The 20730-nt window shown below is 37.0% G+C and overlaps 1 protein-coding gene across 3 annotated transcripts in view; it reads left to right on the plus strand.

Moving 5' to 3' along the window:
* Agbl4 (ATP/GTP binding protein-like 4) overlaps nt 1–20730 on the plus strand; it is a 1347784-nt gene that overhangs the window by 804274 nt on the left and 522780 nt on the right. For all 3 annotated transcript variants that reach the window (XM_013521735.1, XM_005398626.2, XM_005398625.1), the window contains exon 5: nt 19503–19719. In XM_013521735.1, coding sequence (XP_013377189.1) covers nt 19503–19719 — 217 coding nt within the window. The remainder of the gene's footprint in view (nt 1–19502; nt 19720–20730) is intronic.

Genomic DNA, 20730 nt, shown 5'->3' on the forward strand with positions numbered 1-20730 from the left:
CCTTCATCAACACAATCTTAACCTTGGACAGCATAATGTGGTACATGATGCCATTCACTGGAGGTAAGCCTGTGTAGTAAGCAGAAGACTTTGCCCTTAGAACAGTGATGGCAAATCTTTTAGAGCCTTCAGTGATAACAAACAGCCAGCTATGGCAAGCATGCCATAGGTTCGCCACCATTGCCTTAGAACCTATTGCTAGGCTAGTGAAAGCTAACACTGGACAGGTTTTAACAGCTCTGTTATCAGGTCTGCCTATGGATGGAGCCTCTGGAATAGTTCCAGTGCCAGATGAGGACATGTGGCCTCAAACTATCAGAATTCTATACCAGCTTGCAACACTTGTGGTTGACTGCAGTGCTATTGGGCCATACGTTTACCTAAGTACTAGGCAGCTGATATAAGCCAGGGCCTTTGTCCTAACCCAGGGTTATGTTGGTCTTTGAGGGCTCAGGCTCAGGGTATGACATAGCTTGGTGGGTTTGGTGGCTGTACGTGTGACATAGCCTGAAATTTGTCTATTCATGGAAATTCTGTAGGAATTTGCTGGAGTGTCTGAAGGAAGAATGCTGTAGTTTCTGAACAAAGGCAAATAACTGTGGGGAAGGCATTTGCAGAGCAGCATATAGGAAAAGACTACTGTCTCTCATTGCTTACTTGGAACAGAGTAATCTCCTATCTCTTTTTGAACAATACATCAACAAAGCATCTGAGGAATGGGCCTGAATTGCTTTCTAGTACTGAATTAATGACAACATGCCAACAACAGACTCTTGGAAAATCTGGACCTGGGCACTATCTAGTGCTGAAATAGAAGTAACCTCAAGCTCAGAAAAATAAACAGCTATGCAGACAGGCACAAATAAAACCAGACTAGGAATACTGGAATAAATATCTGACCATTTAATGCCCAGAAAACATAGCATGCCAAGCATCAAGAACTTTCAGGAAAAAATAAGTTCACCTAGTACTCAGAATAAGTTACCACAAATTGACCAGGAAGAAATCAGCATGCAGAAACTCTCACAGAATTTAAGACAACTGTTTAAGGAAGCTTGAGGAGAACACAGAGAAATGTTTCAATAGTCTAGCAGAGAAACTCAACAGAGATAGGCACTGTTAAATAAAATAAACAGCAATGCTTGAGCTGAAAAATATAATCAGCAAATTTTAAAATGTTATAGAATGCAACAATGGCTGCACATAGCAAAGAAAAGAATTAACTTAATGGTAGTCTGTTTGAAAATCCACAGTAGGAAGAAAATAAAATAAAGAAAATATATAGGAATATTGGTATAGGGGTAAAAGAACAACTACTGGGGGTATTGGGGTTCAAAAGGACATCAAAATGCCAAACAAAAATTTAATTAGACATTTCCATAAACAGCTGTATGCCAATAAGTTTGATAATGTGGAATAAATGGACAACTCCCTAGACACATACATATTACCAAGGCTGAGTCATGAATAGAAAACCTAAACAGAACTGAAATAAGAAAATGATTTATTAAGTAATAAAAAGCTTCTCATCAAAGAAAATCCCTGAACCAGGTGGCTTCACTATTAAATTCTACCAAATATTTATAGAACTAATATCAGTTCTCCATAACTTAGTCCAAAAAAGAAGTGGAAGGGAATTCTTCCAAACACATTCTACAAGGACAGCATTACACTGATTCTCAAACCAGATAGGAATAAAACAAAACAAAAAAGAAAACCACAGGCCAATATTCTTTAGGAACATAGACATGAAAATCGTCAAGAAAATACTAGCAAGCCAAATCCAAAAGCATGTTAAAAAGGTTATTCATCATGACCAAGTCGGTTTCATCCCAGGGATCCAAGGATGGTTCATTATGTCCAAGTCAATGAATGTGAAGCATCATATCAAAAGAATGAAGGATGAGAATTATGGTCATCTTAATTGATGTAGAAAAGGTATTTGATAAAATTTAGTGTCTCTTCATGATAAAAGACACTGAACAAATTAAGCATAGAAAGAACATACCTCAACAAAATAAAGGCCATTTATTATGTCAACAGCTAACATTATATTATCAAATTTGTTGCCACACAGCTGTTCTTAATAATGTCTAATTATTGTTTGGCATTTTGATGTACCTTGGAAAGGCTGAAAGTTTTCTCTCTAAGCTCTAGAATAAGATAAATATGCTCACTTTCATATTTTCTCTTTAACATATCTCTGGAAATCCTAGCTACAGCAACTAGGCAAGATAAAGAAATAAAATAGATTCAAAATGGAAAAGAAGTCAAATTGCCACTGACAATTTGCAGGTGACTATTAGAAGTTATAATTCAATTTAGCAAAGTTGCAGGATACAAGATCAACATATGAAAATAAGCAATGTTGCTGTGTACTAATAGGGATTATCTGAAATAGAAATCAAGAAAGCAATCTCATTTAAAGAGCTACACAAATAAATAAGTAATATATCAAGGAATAAACTCACCCAAAGAGGTGAAAAATCTCTACAATAAGTGACCAAATTTTGATATAAGAAATGGAAGATTACACAAAATGTAAAAAAACATCCTGCATTCATGGCTGGAATAGTTAATATTGTTAAAAATGTCTACTGAAGCAATTGACAGATTCAGTGTAATCCCTATCAAAATACCAATAGCCTTCTTCACAAAACTAGAAAACACAAGTCCAAAATTTCTGTGGGTCCACAAACAACCCTGTATAACCTAAATCATTTTGAGCAAAAAGTACAAAGCAGAAGGCAGTACACAGTATATTACCTGACTTGAAAACATGCTGCAAAACTGTATTAATCAAAACAGCATAACACTGGTGTAAAAACAGACACATAAACCAATAAACAGCATATTGCAGAGTCGAGAAGTAAATTCATACACCTGTAGCTAACTGATATTCAACTGAGGAGCTAAAGATGCACACTGGATAAATACAGTCTTTTCAGTAATTGATATAGAAACAATTGAATGTTCATGTACAGAAAAAGAAAGCTAAGACTTCCCTCATAACAGTTATAAGATCAGCTCAAAATGGATTAAAGATTTAATGTAAGACTTGCAACAAAAACTTCTAGAAGAAAACATAGAGAAAATCCTTCAGGACAATAGAATGGGGAAGGGTATTTTTGGACCAGATCCCAAAAGTATAGTATAGAAGAGCAAAAAATAGATAAATGGGATGGCATCAAACTAAATTCTTCTGCACAGCAAAGGTAACAATCTACAGAGTACAGAGACAGTGTACCTAGAGATTGGGAAAAATATTTGCAAACTCTACCCCTGACAATGTTGATATCTAGAATATATAATGAACTCCAAAAACTCTAAATAGTAAATAAATAAATAAGTAGAGCAAGAAGGCTAGGAGGCCTCAAAAGAGGAGTTACAAATGACCAACAGAAACATGAAAAAATGTTTAATTTCGTTAATCATCTTGGAAATGCAAATCAAAACCACAGTGCTATAACATCTCAACACTAAGATTGGCTATTATCAGAAAGACTAAAGAGAAAAAGTGCTGGCAAAAATGTAGATAAAAAGGAATTCTTGCACACCACTAATGGGAATGTAAATTAGCATACCCAATATGGAAAGCCATATAGATATTCCTCAAAATATTAAAACCAGAAGTATCATATGATCCTGAGATCCCACTCCTAGATATACAACCAAAAGAAACTAAATCAGTATATCAAAGAGGTATTTGTAGTCTCATATTCATTGCAACAATATTCACAATAGACAAAGAATAGAAGCAACCTAAGTGTTCATCAAATGAGGAATGTATAGTAAAAATATGCCACATATACATAGTGGAATACTACTTAGCCAAAAAAGAAAAAAATTTTGTCATTTGCACTGACACAGATGGAACTGCAAGTCATTATGTTTGATGAAATGAGATAGGCACAAAAAGACAAGAATCCATGATCTCACTTCTACAGAATGTAAGAGTTGATCTCATAGAATTTATGAGGAGAATGGTGGTTACTAAACACTGGGAAGATTAGGGAAGAGGGAGGAATGGAAATTGTTGATTAATCACTGTTGCCATAGTTAGGATTAAGAAGTTCTTGTGTGCTACTGCACATTCATGTGACTCAGACACAATAACTGCAGATTTCAAAAAGCTGAAGAGAAGATTTTCAAAGTTCTTACCACAAGGAAATGATAAACGTTTAAGGCGATAATATGTTTAACCTGATTTAAATGTTACACAATGCAAACATGTATTGAATATTAATTACATGGTATCTTGTTAATATGTATGACTTTTATGTTTTTGTGCAACAGTTAAAAATAAAGAGTATATCAGTCCTTTTGCTCTTGATTGACTATAAGTATATAGGATAATGCTTTAGTTATGTGTGGACTATCTGCTTTAGTATTTCAGTAGTTTGATGCAGAATGGAGCCTCATATTATTTGTGATCATATTCTGAATAAAATCCTACTCATCATAAATAATATTAATGAAACCCTGCTTTAGAATACATAGGTCATTAGTATCCATTCCTGCTTTTGGAATAAACTTAATAATCTGAGGCCTGCATAACTGTACTGTATTATTTTGTTGCTTCATACATCTGCCTCTGTGGGTTGCACTTTGGTATATTTTCTTTGGCTCACATTGAGGTGCTGCATAAAAATGTTCTTATGAAATTTGTCAATGAATTTACTGTAAAAGTAATCACAGGCATGGGAACAAATGTCAAGTTTCATGACCAAGAAAAATTTTGAGTAACTGGATTATGTTTACCCCAAGGGACTGGGTTATTAATTTTTGTTTTTTGAACTTTAAGACGTATGATAGCTCAGAGTTCTCTCCCAAATTTATCTAGTGAAAATTTCAAATTTAAAACCTATGTCCCAGGTATGCACAGGGCCTTAAGTTATGTACTGGCCTGTACTAACCTTACTGTAAACTTTATTTTAGTTTCCTACCTTGATTTATTGTCCTCCTTTAGTCTTTTGTTTAATTACTTATATTTTTATTATATATTTTTCTGGTAAATCATCTTGAATTAACTTTTGACTTATACTATATACATGTATATACATGTACACCTGTAACACCATTTTTGGTCACCATAAGCTCAAAGATCCAGGGAATTAACTGAAGTATTCACATTCTATCACGTTCTATTTGTCTAAACCAAATAGAGTTTTAATGAAAAATGGATATATCGGTCCAATTTTTTTCTGCTCCATGTTGAATCTTTTTGGTGTTTAGGAATAGAAAAAAATCTCTGACAACCTAGGGGCCAGATTTGAGATATACTAGTAGGTTACACTTGCCTTAAACCCACAATTTGTCCTGAAAGCCACACCTTCTACAATTGTAGAAGATCTGTCAGGCAACCTGTAATCCATCCTCTACTCTCTTTATTTATTTAAATTTACTTTTCATAGTCAGACAAACTGGATTCAAATTCTAGTTCAATCTAGAAGCAATATAACATTGAAAACTTTTCTATCTCTCTAATCTTTATAAGAAGGCTAACACCACTTATCCCAAGATTACCATAAAGGGTATAAACAAGGTAATGGCATGTGTGGAACACAAGGAAAATACATTATTTGTTAAATCTATTACTAAAATAACCTCTGTTACTAGTCTTCTATGTCTATGTATCTGTGTATCTACCTGCCTTTCTTGGGTGCCTTGCATAACAGTTTAAGATTCCAATCACCATTTAACTCAAGTATTCACTTCATGTACTTTGCAAGGAACTTCTGGGAATGTAAAACCCATCCTCTAGAAGATTATGCTGTATTGGAGAGAAACAAACTTCTGATGGTTAGCAAATATTATAAAAAAAAATTCGGTGGAGAGATAGAGAGACTTCACTTACAGCACTAATGTAAGTTAAGAGATCAGGAAAGAATCCTTTGGGGTAGTGTCATATGCAATAAGGTTAGAAAGAGGAGAAGGAATTGCACAAAAACATTAACAAGAAGCAAATGGAAAGGCTTTATGGTGGAATGAACCTGGTTATTTCAAAAACAGAAAGAAGACCAGTGGGGCTAGAGCAAAGCAAGAGAGAATGAGCAGTGTAAAATGAAGTAGAGGTTACACATTATTGATGAGTTTGGATTTTTCTTTTCAAGAGCAGTGGAAAGGCATTGTAAGGTGTGAAGCAGATGTGTGAAAATATTTGATTTTAACTTTTAAAAATATCTTTTGTAAACAAAATTCTGCATCCATCTTCCCGTGATTTTCTTTGTGCTGAGAAACCCATTACTGTACCTTCATCCTTTGGCAAGCTCTTAACCATTCATCTGACAGTGCTTAATTCAAATGGGCCTGACTGAGGACCTCTCCTCCACTCAGTGCATACCTTCCATGTACTTTAATTACATATGCACATATTTCCATAACAACACTCAGAACACTTTTCATTGTGGTCAAGATGCCTGTGTCCCTTGTAAGATTGAAATTTTCAAGTGTGGGGGAAGGGTGGAAGGAGGGTTATGTTTTACTCAACTCTGAATTTCCAGTATTCAGAAAGTTGGTTGCACAGAGAAGGCACTGAGTATATGATTTGTGATTAGTGTTATCCATATGGAGCATCTTTGACTGAGTCAGGAAGTGAAAAATTAACTAAATTTCTAACTGAGGATAGCCAGGTTGGCATCCATAGGCATGGTTACAACTTTTTTCCAGGCTGCATTCATAGGCTGCTGTGGATCCAAAAACACTTTTGATCAGCTGAGGCTTTGCTATTCCAAGGTAACATGAGCCTGATACTTATATACTGTGTTATGACTGATTTTCAGGTACACAGAGGTGCATTTTCTGACAAAAACTAAGCCAGAAAGAGCTAAGTTCTTATTCCTTCCACCACCTTCACCGAAATAAGGATTAACAATGCTAGAAATCCATCTTCAGAAAGCTGGCGGTCTTGGGTTCGACTGGGACTCATTTTTGAGAGCTACCACATTCTATAAGGTCTCAGCCCAGAAAAACAGGAATCACTGCTGAATTTATTCTCCAAGTCACTGCTGCCTCTGGGAGTGATGCAAGCCGTGCTTTCTAATAAATCTTCCACTAAGGCCTCTCCCCTTCCACTTGCCCTCCTGACTTCATCACTTTTGTGTTCTCTCCACCAAGTGGGATTTATTTTTCTCCACTTTCCCCCTCTCATTTCAGAAACTTATCAGCTTGCAGAACACTCTTAGTCTTCTGCTCAAAGGTAGAAGACCACTTTAGGGAAAAGGCCTGATCTTCCTAACCTTTCTACTGCCATAGCCTCTCTTTCCATATTTAGCTGAAGATTAATTCTAGAACTGTCCCAGAAAGGGCCAAGCTTGTGGCAAGAGCTTTTGCTGTGAAGATAGTGGCTGTTCAATATTCCTACGTAGAAAAGAAATTTTACCCTTTCTTCTATTTTAGCTTACAGTTTATGGATGTCTCTTTGTGAACACTGGTAAAATTACCTAGATCTTCTTCCCTTCATGCTAATTAGGTGAAGCAGAAGATGCAGATGAAAGCAGGAGAAATGGCTTTGAAAGTAAAGCATATGTGATATATTTGTCTGATTACCTTAGTCTGACTTTTGAACTCTACCCAATTCCCTGTAGATGAGAATTGGCTCCTCTTTAGATTTCAGGAGTTTGCCACATAAACTCCTTTAGCTTTATCTCTAGGGCTCAGTCTCTTCGAGTACATTATGTACCTTCTCATCTCTGCTCCTGTGCACATACGCTACCTCTGTCTGACAAGCCTTCCTTCCATTTGTATGAGACTGAATTTTATCCTACTGTCAAGATTCGGTTTGAAACTACTTCCTTCAGGGATCTTTCCCTGGTTACCACACCAATGCCTCCTGTTAATGTCAAATTATTTAGTATGTCCATGGAGACAAGATAATGTTATTTTTACCCTAAAGTTGAATCTTATGAATAGCTGCCACAAAATCTGATCTTCAATGACATCTTTCAGTGGACATATCACATCTCCCCTACCACATTCTTATTTCTTATTTAATTTAAGAATCACCTAAATGTTTGAGTTATCTCTGTGTAAAGGGAAAATAGGCAGCTGCCTACATGGTATGATTTGAGGCTATGACCTGAAAATTTTTTCCTTACTGGCTTTTTGTTAAAACTTTGAAGAAAGCTTATGAAACCAAGAACATTATAATGAAATTCTTGAACTCTAAACTTAGGGTCTTGGAATTTTACAATGCCAGTTCTAGAAATAATCTTTTAGGATCAGTTAATTTAATCTTGCTGTGTTTTTCATACAATCTTGTTTTCCATTGAAGAAATTGCTTTCCAGTGAGTGCAAAAACCATATATGGAATTTAAATTTTTCTTTATTACATTTTATTGTTCAACAACACAATTCCCATTTAAGGTTAAATATGGTATTTTCATCTCCAGTTACCTTGGCGGTATACAGGGTGCAGTTTCTTTAGTTCCTAAGACTAGCCCTAAATTCTACTTAACTGAAGCCCACAGAAATGCACCTGAAGGAGACTGGAAACACACAGAACCAACGGGAGGTGGAGGGTGAGAAGGAAGCAAAGGGTTTTAGCACCAGCAAAAGGAAGCCACACAAATTGCCTGGTCAGATCAGAAAATCACACCAAATCTTTTTAAAGAGACAGTGAAACTGTTTTTGTTGTCCCAGAAACTCACCCGTGAGGAAGGAGTCACTTAAATGTAGGAATTCCTTCGCCATTTGGAGGAGAAAATATATTGAGGAGTCAAAATTTACTAATGCTCACTATAACAATAATCCTTCATTCATGTAAAGGGAAATGAATAATAATAACAGTTTCCAACTGTAACCCCCTGGTATATGTCAGAACCTTAATCTGTATTTATTATTAAGTACTTGGAATCAATATGTGAAGAAAAATGGTATCATTCTCATTTACAAATCCAAAAATGGAAGGTGAAAGAAGATAAGTCACTTGCCCAGAGCTGTATAATTAACTGTCTATCAAAACCTGGATTCAAAGACATATCTGTTTGCCATAAATCTGTATTCTCACTAATGGTCTGAACCTTCATGCACGTAGAGAGGATAATGCAAGTCCTGCAATGAGCAAATGCTCTGTCCTGAAGAGATAGGAACAGCAGGCAAACATCAGTGATACTTGCTGGTCCCTCTGCCTACAACAGTTTTCCCCCAGAAACCCACTACTGCTATACTTTTTTCAAATATTATCACATCAGAAAGGTCTTCCTTGACAATCCTATAAACTTACCACATTCTCCTTGACTCTACTCCCTTATATTCTCTTTTTTCTTCAGAGTATTGGGTTTATACATTTTTATACATTAAATTATCTTTAGAATCAAGAATACTGCTTGATAAATGTCTATTTGAAGATTTCATGAAGCAGACATAATTGGATAAACAGTTGCTAGCTCTGTTTCTAACACAGAGTGACTTTGGCCCAGCCATTTACCTCTCTAGGTTTCAGATACAAAATGGAAAGTTTGGATCCGATCAGATCAAGCCTAACCCCCTTTGCCCTGTTTTTTGCCATCCAAATTCTATTTCACTGTTTGTTTTTGCATATTATATTACTCTCCTAGCTTTCTCTTGAAGAAAATATTTTGTAGCTGGAAAGTGTTTGAAAGACACTGGACTAGATAGCTCCTAAAGCCCTATATATCTACAAAAGTAGGTATATGTAACAGCATAAAGTGTTAATATACTCCCACATAGATTAGAAAGAGAGGTTTTCCAAGAAAAAATATGAATTTCTTACTGAAAAAAATGTCCCTTACCTGCTACACTTCTGATTCCCAAATTTCAGGAAGCTGGTAGATGACTTGTAAAGTTCATTTACTTACACAATTACCAAAAGCTCTTTATCGAGTCCATTTTATTATTTTAATTAACATAATAACCCTGAAAAGTGAGAGGTTGTGAAATGCATGAATTCAGAGCTTCTAAGATTAATAAGTCTACTGAAGTATGAAAGTTTTTCACATAAATTTTTAACTGGGAAGATCAATGGTGTAGAAAGAAAGCCGAACTATTCACAGGCAGATTATGGGCACTAAGAAACTGATTTAGAGGCTGTTTTTCACATGAGGAAGGCAAAAATATCTGACAGGACTCCTCTGAATCCACATTTAAACCAGTTACTCTGTGAGGGAATGTCCTCATAGGGTGTTATTGGTGTGCCCTTGGCAGCCACTGACCCTTACTCCAAAACGCGGCTTACCTGTTGTGTTATACATTCTTGTGCCCACCTCCGTTTCTTCAATCTTATTTTTTCCTACCCCCTCTCTTATTCACTCTTTCAATCAATCAATCAATTGAAATTATTTATTTGATATTTACTGTGTATCATACTTGTACTAGCCATTAGGGATTAATGGTGAACAAATAGAATTATTGGCCCCCTCTACTGAATAATGAATAAAAATATTAAGCAATAAGGAAGTATGATATATGTTATCACAGAGTTATACAGGGATCATAGGGCCTGGGGTGGGTCAAGGGTGGATATATTTATTCTTGGTGAGGGAAGGGTTTGCCAGAGCAAGTGAGACCAAAAATAAGAAGCTCTTGCCATATGAAAATTCTCTGGAGAGTTTAAGTGTCACCAAGTTGTATGTTTGACAACACATCTTACCTGTTGACTCACTCCCAGCTGTGTTTGGACTCAGTCCCGTCCTGCAAACAGTGAGTCTTTATCAGGAAGATGAACACTACTTCTATTCCTAGAATTTTTTCTCAGAATTACAACTAACCCCAAACCTAAATATTCTCCTACAAACTGAAGGACCTCTGCTTTACCCTACCTCGGACTCCAGTGTCAATCTCCATTTCTCGCCCCTCACTAATGCTTGCTGTTGAAGTCCTGCAGTTGTCCCATTACAATAATAATTCTTCGGGAACCACTTCCTTTCTCTATATCAAACATCCTAGGATTGTACCATAGCTTATTATTTGTTCCTCATTCATTGCTTTGCCTCACCAACCCAAGTCCCACAAGTCACAATCTAACATTCCTATGTTCTCACTTTTCACATAGAACAGTGTTTACCCTTGGCTTTGTTATCTGATGCCTGGAGAATGACAACTAAAGTATATCAGCTGAAGACCCCATGCTTTTCACTATGTATCTATGCCAGTCTTTCATTCCTAATACAGTGTACTCACTCTTGATACTCTTTATGAGGATAAGATAATAACTTCTACATTACCTAGCTTGCAACCTGGTATGTACCTGACTTTTTCTAAGGAACCATCTCCATCTCTTCCTCCAGTCACATCTTTATCCACTTGAGACTGTAATTGTACCTTCCACTGTAGAGAGCTAAACATAACTTGTTACACATGCCTTCCTCCCCTCTAATTTTTCTTTTTGTTGGTCTTCATCCATTGTCACTGACTTGGACTTGGTTCCAACCTTACTGTCTCTCATCCCCTGTTCCTTGAGCTTGGAAACCTGGATTTTGGACAAGCTTCTTTTTGACATTTCTTTTGTTTAAGCTCCCTGGCTTAAACAACATGAAACTTAGACCATTTCTTGGTTTCCTTCGTCATTGGAATTCCCAGGTCACCGGAATCCACTCTCATGATCTATTCTTCAGTCTTTCCACTGGGGATGGTGTTCAGTTTGTTTGGTGAACAAGTACTTCCTCTATGGGTCTTGAGGGTAGGAGGGGGGATGGGATGCAGAGAGATAATAAATCAGATAGCAGTTCCAGGTGGTGCTATTTGCCTTTGTATTTTTTCTGCTACTAAGTTCCTTCTTAATTTTGGTCACAACAATCCTGTAGTATCCTCCCCAGTGAGAGGAAGGGGGCAGCCTGAAACTATTTTGCGCTAGGGGACATAATGATGAGCCTCTGACCACTACCTCCACCTTTATAGAGCTCAGTGATATGAATCACTCTACTTAAAGCTCTTATCTGGATGAAGTAGAAAAAGAAAAAAGTAATTAGAATCCATAAACAGACCAGCATTATATAATATATGGTCCCTATTACTGTAAATTGAGAGGAAGGAAATACTTGGATGCTTAATGCTCTTTTCACTTCCCTGAGAGGCACTGTGTGAAAATTGGAAAAAATATAACTCATGGACTTCTTAAAAGCCCCTCTGGCCAAGGAGTCAGCAGCGCCTGGTACTTCTGGGAGTCCACTGGGCAACCCAAACAAAACACAGTCAGCTTTCTTACCTCTTTGGCATTACCCCTTTACCAACATATATTTATTCCATTTATTTTACAAATATCTACTACTAGTCTACCATGTGTCGTGTACCGGGTTAGATGCTAGATTATTCATGAACAAGCAAAAAATACATCCTATCCATATACACAGCCTCATTAGAAATGTAACCATAAATAAACCAGCATAATACACATATAATGTATACATATAACACAGGTAATGATGTGAGGGAAACAACTGGATTTTTCTAAAAGAGACCAGTGAGAGGGTCTGATTTAGGTGGTGATAGAGAACATTTGCAATAAAGAAAAAGAGTAGACAAAGGAAGTGATGTAAAGAACAGGATGGATAGAAGGAAAAGTATTTGAAGGTCTCAAGATGATCTCTGCACTTTTTGGATTTGGTGAAGTGAAAACAACATATTAAAGATTGGATTTCATTTCAGTATGGTTGGAAATTATGAAAAGTTTTAATACAAGGAGTGACAATCCAGTTAAATTTTGAAAAGGCTACATGGAAAAGGGAATGGAGAACAATAGAGAAGTAGGGGAAAAATAAAGCTGGACTGCATAGGGGCTTTTTCACTATGTTAGCAAACACATGGAAATATAGACAAGTAGAAAGATTGATTACTTTTCCTTCTATCTATTTTGCTCTCCACACCAACCACTTCCATCACATAGAGTATAATAATAATCACATTTGCCATTGACTGAGTACCTTATATTAGTCAAATACCAGTTTCTAATCTTCAAAACACATCTATGAAGTAGATACTCTTTACTTTAGAGAAGGGGAAACCCTGGCCCAAGAGTGTATAACTAATGAATAATAGGAGTGGAGTAGAGCCCAAGTCCACATCCTTCCTGCTGTACAAATGACTATATTTCTAAAAGGTGACCTTAGCTGGTATTTTTCTTTTCCAGTACCAGGAATCGAACTCACAACCTTGTGCTTACCAAGCAGGCACTGTGCCAGTGAGCTAAATCCCCAGCCTCCTTAGCTGGTATTAAACACAGATGTATCCATTCAAAATTTAGCTCTCCCTAACTTATTTATTCATTAAGATATTTATTGAGTGCCTTTTGTGTTCAGTTCCATGCAAACTGACAACAAGTAAATTCCAATCTAATGACAACACCACCTGAACTGATCGTTCCACTCATGACAAAACAACAGAGTAACTTGTTCACAAAACTTCAGGGCAAATTTGAACCACTGAAGCAATGGCCTGCTACCCATCACAAAGCACCCAGCATTCTGCTCCTTTCTCTTGTACCATCTCTATACCCAGAAAGTGAAAGCTTTCCCCTAAAAGATTTCACAACAACCCTAAGGTGAATGCAGGGCATTATGTAGTGACAATATTTTATATAAAGACACAGGAAAAATTAGAGATAGCAAGAGCTTGGATTATAGTTCAACTCCTAGCTCCTTGTTCGGTGTTGTTTTGCTGCCTCTTGATTGAGGAAGGTAAAGCAGATAATTTAGAACTCCTCCTTACATGGAATGTTAGCTTTTCAGCTGCAACATACACAACTAAAAAGAGAAGAGGCTGCCTCTTGGGAATCTGGATTGGACAAGACAGAATCTGTGTTTGATAACCTTTCCTTGCATGGGGTGCCTGTTGTTGGATTTTCTGGCTCCACTGGCAGTCTGCCAGCAGTCACTGGTAGGTAGGAAAATTGTTGCTGTCCATGACCAGGGAATAATCAGTCTCAGTTTCCCTGGCTCTAAACCAGCCAAAGTAATTGGCTTTAATTTTAATGTTTTTAATGGCTTGCAATTAATAAAAGCAGCTGGTGCTATAGCGTGTGGGTGTCCTTCTCCAGAAGGACAGCAAAAAAATTCCCTACATATTAAATAAACTGAAAAATAAACAATACAGTATATAGGACTAAAAAGGTTGATTCAAGAAACGAGCAATATTGTTTTGTTATATAAAAAATCAGCTGCCAATATGTAGCACTGTCCGTCCTCTCCAACCCCTAATACCCACCTGCCCTGATAAGATGATAATCTGATGAGACACCCGTGTATAAAAATGTGTTGTCTGTATCTGAGTATTTCCTCACTCTCTCTTTCTCCTCCTCCATGTGACTCACCAAGAGATTAGCTGTGAGAAAGTGTGGAGAGAGATAAGAATAGATGTGCTGGTGACAGGACCACTATTATAATTATTCAGGAGAAGATAGGATTGGAATTCGAGTGGGTCCTGTTTGCTTAGGGTGGGTAGATTAATAAAATGGATATCCATGCCAGGTGCCTACCTGTGCCAGACACTGTGGAGGAAAGGGAACGGGCCAACTGGCTCAAGCCAGTTAATGATCTCAATTGTTCCAGCCATACCTAGCCTAAAGACCGTGTGTTGGCATAGGATCCAACTACCCTCATGAAGGGGACAGAAATGAGTTCTTATCTCAGTCCCAAATATACCTGGGAAAGCTGATGCTAGTTTTCTTTCTGTCCCTTGCTAAATGAAATAGAGGAAGCAGGAGACTGGGTCATCTTACAAATTTATGATTAGGTGTATGAAATTCAGGCAGCACAGCTTTAGTGTGGAGGGAAGAATATGTACTTATAAGTCATTAGTGTACATCAAACGGGTAGGACGCTTAGCATCGCAGGAGAAGCTTAATATATGTTACTTCCTTTCAGAACATCTAATTTACTTTGTGATGCCTTGTTTTATATACTTCCTTTAGGACTTCCTTGAAAAGAATGATTATTTGCTGGGGTTTTTTATGTGCTAATTTGCAAAGAAAATTTGTGTTTGCTGTCAAGTCCATAGAGTTAGAACTTACCTATTCACATCCATGTTTTCTGCTTAATTTTAGAGGAAATTAGGTTCTATATTAAAGGAATCCTAAGGAAATCTAGAGAATATTATTTTATTTGGCTTGTGTATAGAAAGTCCTATATATTCTGGTAGGTCTTGGGTTTCTCTTCTCCCTTGTGTTATAGTAATCTCCAAAATGATATTTTAAGAATTTGGCTGATGTATTTGCAGAGAAGACAGAGAGGACAGTAAATGTGAAGGCAATCATTTATTCAGTTATTAAGTCATAAATTCACTCATTTGTTTAGTGAGAATGTATTGAACTGTTCTTCAGGATCAAGCATTATACTTAGACTGTAGATTTGGAGGACAAGTCAGAAACACAGAAAGATCTGCAATTAGTTCATCCCAGAATTGCTGACAAAGATTTCAAAGAAAGTATCATTTGACTTGGGCCTTACTTCTCTACATAGGGATACACCATAAAGAAAGGTATAATATAGGCAATTATAAGCAAAGGAATACTTTTTATTTGAGACAAGGTCTTGCTCTGTATTATGGGCTGACCTTGAACTCACTATGTAGTGCAGGTGGCCTGAAACTCACAGCAATCCTCCTGCCTCAGACTCCTGAATACTGGGATTACAGGCATGCCATACCACACCCAGTGGAATACACTTTAAAAGGCAATGAAGTTTGTGAGAACATCATATATATATGGTATGATTCAAAATTTTACATGAAGAGATCACAATGTACGTATATTGGTGTGGCTGAAATAATTTACTTACAAAGATTTTCACTTATCCAATTTATCAACAGTTTTGACTATCTCATCTGTGTGAGGTTCTGGGGTACCAAGGGTGAACAACATATGGTCCCTGCCTCAGAGATAGCCCAGTAACTGTAGAGAAATCCGTATATTTAAATTGATGCAGTGAGGTAGGAACTAAAACAAGTACAGAAAAAGTTTTTGAGAATCTGATGAATACATCTACACACACATGGTATGTGTCTTTGTGCTCACACACACACCTCTGCACATATAACTAAATCTGACAATAAGAAATATGCTCCTTCCCCATAGAAGTGGGTGTCCTCTTCCATTATTAGGATGTAAAATGGCTTGTTCTAAGAAGTAGGTGTGCTTTTATTCTCTGTATCCTCAAAGCACACATGTTAGAACTTGGAAACTTCCTGGGTCCCTGGAAGGATCAAGTGTTAGACCCTTTCCTTTCTGTGGTCTTTTGGGATGTAATGGGCATCTTACTTCTCTTCAAAAGGATTCTTAACACTACCTTCATTTTGATCATATTGTTGGGGTAATAGGAATAGCTTCAGAGGCTTGCTGTGATGATTAAGGGCATTGATACTTTATAAAGTACTTAAAATGTCCTGGCATATGGTCAGTACTGTGTACACACATAGCAGATAGTACTATAATAGTTACCATTGTTTTGGTTATGGTTCCTCTAGATTGTCTCACACCATCTGTAGTAAGCAGAATCACAAGGCTGCTTTTTCTAACCCAAAATGAAGTGTAGGAAGTTTCTTAATGAAATTCCTTAAGCCTTCCCATGCTATACTCCTCTGAAAGGTAAGCCTCTACTCTCCCTTTAGCTAAATGTTGAATATTTTATACTGAGCTAAAATCTGCCTTCCTGTGATGTCCACCATTGGTCTCCTGGGGTGAGTCTTCCTTTCATTTCTTCAATGCTTTCTTAAAAAGATAAATATTGTTGGAGAGCTCTGTACCATCATCAGTACCTAAGCGGGAGGTGACACAGTTTCCCTCTTCAAGAAATCTACATGCTTTTTGAAGAAATATCCAAATATTCACTTACTTATGTTGCTCTTTGTTAAGCGACAAACTAAAGGATAAAATTCATTTCTTTTTTTCATTTGTCAAACTAGAGAAAAACTGATGAATAATAAGGGAAGGCTTTAGATAGAAGCAGTATATTAAAGAGTAGGTTAAAGAATAGGAAGTTATTTATATATTTGCTGTTCATTGATTAACTAGTTCATGTTTTGTTAACACATCTATGAGTAGTAGCTCACCAAGTAGGCAGAATGGTAGAGAAGGCAGACAAGGTGGAGGAAAGATCAAGTATAAAGAGTTATAGCATACAGTCGTGTTAGGGATCTGTGAGTAGTTGGATATGAATAAAGCACAGGTTCAAGGTTGGAGAGATGGGTGCTGATGCCCAAATCACAGGGAGATCACAGGAAGCTTTGTGACAAATTTAATGTGATGATAAAAAGCTGTTTAAAGGTTTTTTGCTAAAGAGTACTGGTGAGAGCCCCGTGCAAGCAGATTTTTCTGAAGTGGAAGAGAAGACTATCTGTTGAGTGCCATAAGGAAAAGAAAGGTGGCAAGGAGCTACAAGGATTATAAGCACAGATTTTGGAACCACATTGGCTTAGATCTAATACAGACTCTGCTTCTCACTAACCTTGCAACCTCAGGGATTTTTTTTTATCTATCTGATCTTTGATTTTTAAAAAATCAGTGTAAAGGAAATGTTAATAGTCTCTGGCTTATAAGATTATTGTGATAATGTATATAAAACTCTTCAAGCAATGCCTAAGACATACAGAGAACACAATAAGCAAAAACAAGACAAAAATTTAAGTCAATTCAAATGAGAGAGAAGTTCTTCTCCCTAATTCCAGACTGCTTTATCCAGTTTGGCTTTATTCTTTGCATTATTTTAAAGTCCTGATGAATATGGCCTACTGAGCCCTGTCAAATGGACTTCCGTTTATGTCCTCGGTGAAATCTGGAAAAGCCTAGGCCCTACACAGCATCTCAGCTTCCCTGAGTGATTACCCCAGGGACCATTAACTCCACTCTGTCTGCTAATCAGTTCTACCCACACACGAGAGGAGCTGGGATAGCTGCAGGACATAGACGGATTCTCCTGAAAGCATATAACCAAAACTCCCAGACTGAAGTTGTTGAACTTGGCTAGAAGAGGAAAAAACTAAGATGATTTAAGCATGGGCATTGAACAGATATAATGGTAAACGAAGAATTCTAAATAATGTCATGACTACAAGAACCTTATGTGTAGGAAGACATGCTCACTTTCAGCACCAGGAGCTTTGGACTCAGACCTAAGAGTCAGAGACTGAAGTGACAATCAGATACCACTGGCTAGATGCCAGCACTGCTTGGAAGCATTCAGAGCCTTAAAGATCGTCCAAACAATCCAAGGGCAAACACTTATGAAACAGTCAATAAGAAAGCAAGAACTGGGCTGGGGATTTAGCTCAGCGGCAAAAGCGCCTGCCTGGCAAGCGCAAGGTCGTGAGTTCGGTTCCCGGTACCGGAAAAAAAACAAAACAAAACAAACAAACAAAAAAAAAAGTAAGCAAGAATTTACAAAAATGCATTAGTTTAATAGGCCTAGAATTGTCAGTGCAGGATCATAGAAAAGGCACATTTTAAGATGAAATTTTAAAGAATTAATAGGATTTAAATATATAGAAATGAAGGAAAATCTCTTCAGAGGAACAGTGTGAAGAGTTTGGATATCAGAATGTGTGAGAGGGTATAGTCGCTCTGTGAAGTGGGCAGGTGCAAAGAAGTTATGGGAATTCTTTTTTTTTTTTTTTTTTTTTGGTTTTTCTCCGGTACCGGGAACCGAACTCACGACCTTGCGCTTGCCAGGCAGGCGCTTTGCCGCTGAGCTAAATCCCCAGCCCCTGAGTTATGGGAATTCTGATTGCAATGTTTCTCCTTTTCTCACGGGTGCCTCTCAGTGTTCCTTATGGCAAATAAGCATGCTGGCTTAACAAAGTTGCACACACAGCATATTTTACAGCAGTATTTACCAAGTGTTTCTGTGGAAAATTAGTCTCACAGGATATTCTGTAGAAAAATAATAGTAATAACTTAGAGAAATGTTCAATGTCCTTTTTCCTCCTTTGCATGTTACTTTATTTTAAAAGATCTGACTATCTTGTACGAAAATGAAGAAGAAAGGATGAAAATAGAAACCTGTTTGCCCTGTGAAAAGTAGTCTCACACAGTTATGTCTAACATCACATTCCTTAATTCCCTTCAAGGAAGCTTTAGAGCACATAACTATATTGCCTATTCATTTTTAATATTTTATTGACAATTTTCCTATTAGGATATGTAGCCTATGAAGACTGAGACCTTGCCTATCGTATTTACTACTGCACATCAAGACCTGATCATAATGCCTAGGAATATAACAAATGCTCAAAATTAGGGTAAACAAATGTTTAAAACTTTAGGTCATCTAAAGAGTTGAAAAATGGTAGAGCCAAATTTTGAACAAAGCGCATCATCCTTCTCCAACCTCCATGACTTAGAGTTCTTGATTTTTTTTTTTTTTTTTTTTCTGGTACTGGGAATCGAACTCACAGCCTTGCAGTTTCCAGGCAGCCACTGGGCCGCTGAGCTAAATCCCCAGCCCCCATAGAGTTCTTGATATTGTAACTTTGTTTCTAGGCCTTCATTCCTGTTTGTTATCTTTGGAAGCTTAAACTACTCTCTGATATGCTCAAATTTCTTTGTTTGTATCTTTCAGGCAAAGGCTGCCACCTAAAAATGTTTACTACTATCGATGCCCAGACCATAGGAAGAATTATGTGATGTCCTTTGCATTCTGTTTTGACCAAGAAGAAGATATTTACCAGTTTGCTTACTGCTACCCATACACATACACTCGCTTCCAGCATTACCTTGACAGCCTGCAAAAGAGAAACATGGATTACTTCTTTCGGGAGCAGCTGGGCCAGAGTGTGGTAAGGCCAGTGTTAAGTTTAGAAAGCTCATTTAGAAATAAGCAAACTTGGGCTAAAGATGTAGCAATAGGTGTTTACAGAATGCAAATAACGAATACTAGTCTTTTGTAGGTTATGTTCTACAACTTTTAATAGTTCAATTATATTAAATAATAATATAAATAATAATATGCAGTTATAATTAATGATTTTTTAAAAGTATTGTTTTTATAATGTGATTCATTGCTACTATGAGCACAAGGAAGTAACAGAATAAGATATAAAACAGATGGTGGCTGTTTTGAATGAAACTGATGTAGCTTGCTTATAAAATACAAAAGTTCTGATCAATCTTAAAAACCATGAAAGAAGTGAAAGAAAAAGACTCTTCTACTGGGTATTACAAAGGACATGAAGACACTACATGTCCTTACTATGAAGCCTCTGAGATGAGGAATAAATGTGTTTTTAATGAATCCAACTTACCTTTATGCAGGTTAGCATTCGGTGTGCAAATCTGATTATGTCGACCATGATGTGTTCTCTGTCGGCTTCTTCTCAGTTTCCAACCTGTTTTGCCTTCCTGAGGTTTAGTTTTCTGGGTCTGGAAATTGCATTTTTCCGTTCCTTATTAGTTTCCTGTTGTTGATATCATAAATTACTATGACCCTCGTGGCTTAAACTAACACAAATTTATTATCTTGTAATTCTGGAAGAAGAAGTTCAAAATAGGTTTTACTGATCTACTGTAATGGCATTAGAAGATCTACATTCCTTTTACAAACTCCAGGAGGTTACTCATTTTCCTGCCTTTTCTGCCTTCTAGAGGCTGCTTCTGTTCCTTGGTTTGTGGTTTCCTTCCACCTTAAAAGACATCAATGATTGGTTGAGTCTTTCTTATGCTGCATTACTCTGACACTTTTTTTTTGGCCTCTCTTTCACTTATAAAGATTCTTACAATTATGTTGAGTTCACAAATGTGCCCCAGGATAATCTCCCATTGCAAGGGCTTCGATTTAATCACACCTGGAA

The sequence above is a fragment of the Chinchilla lanigera genome, unplaced genomic scaffold (assembly GCF_000276665.1).
Source record: "Chinchilla lanigera isolate Chin_1 unplaced genomic scaffold, ChiLan1.0 scaffold00063, whole genome shotgun sequence".
Classification (NCBI taxonomy): Eukaryota; Metazoa; Chordata; class Mammalia; order Rodentia; family Chinchillidae; genus Chinchilla; species Chinchilla lanigera.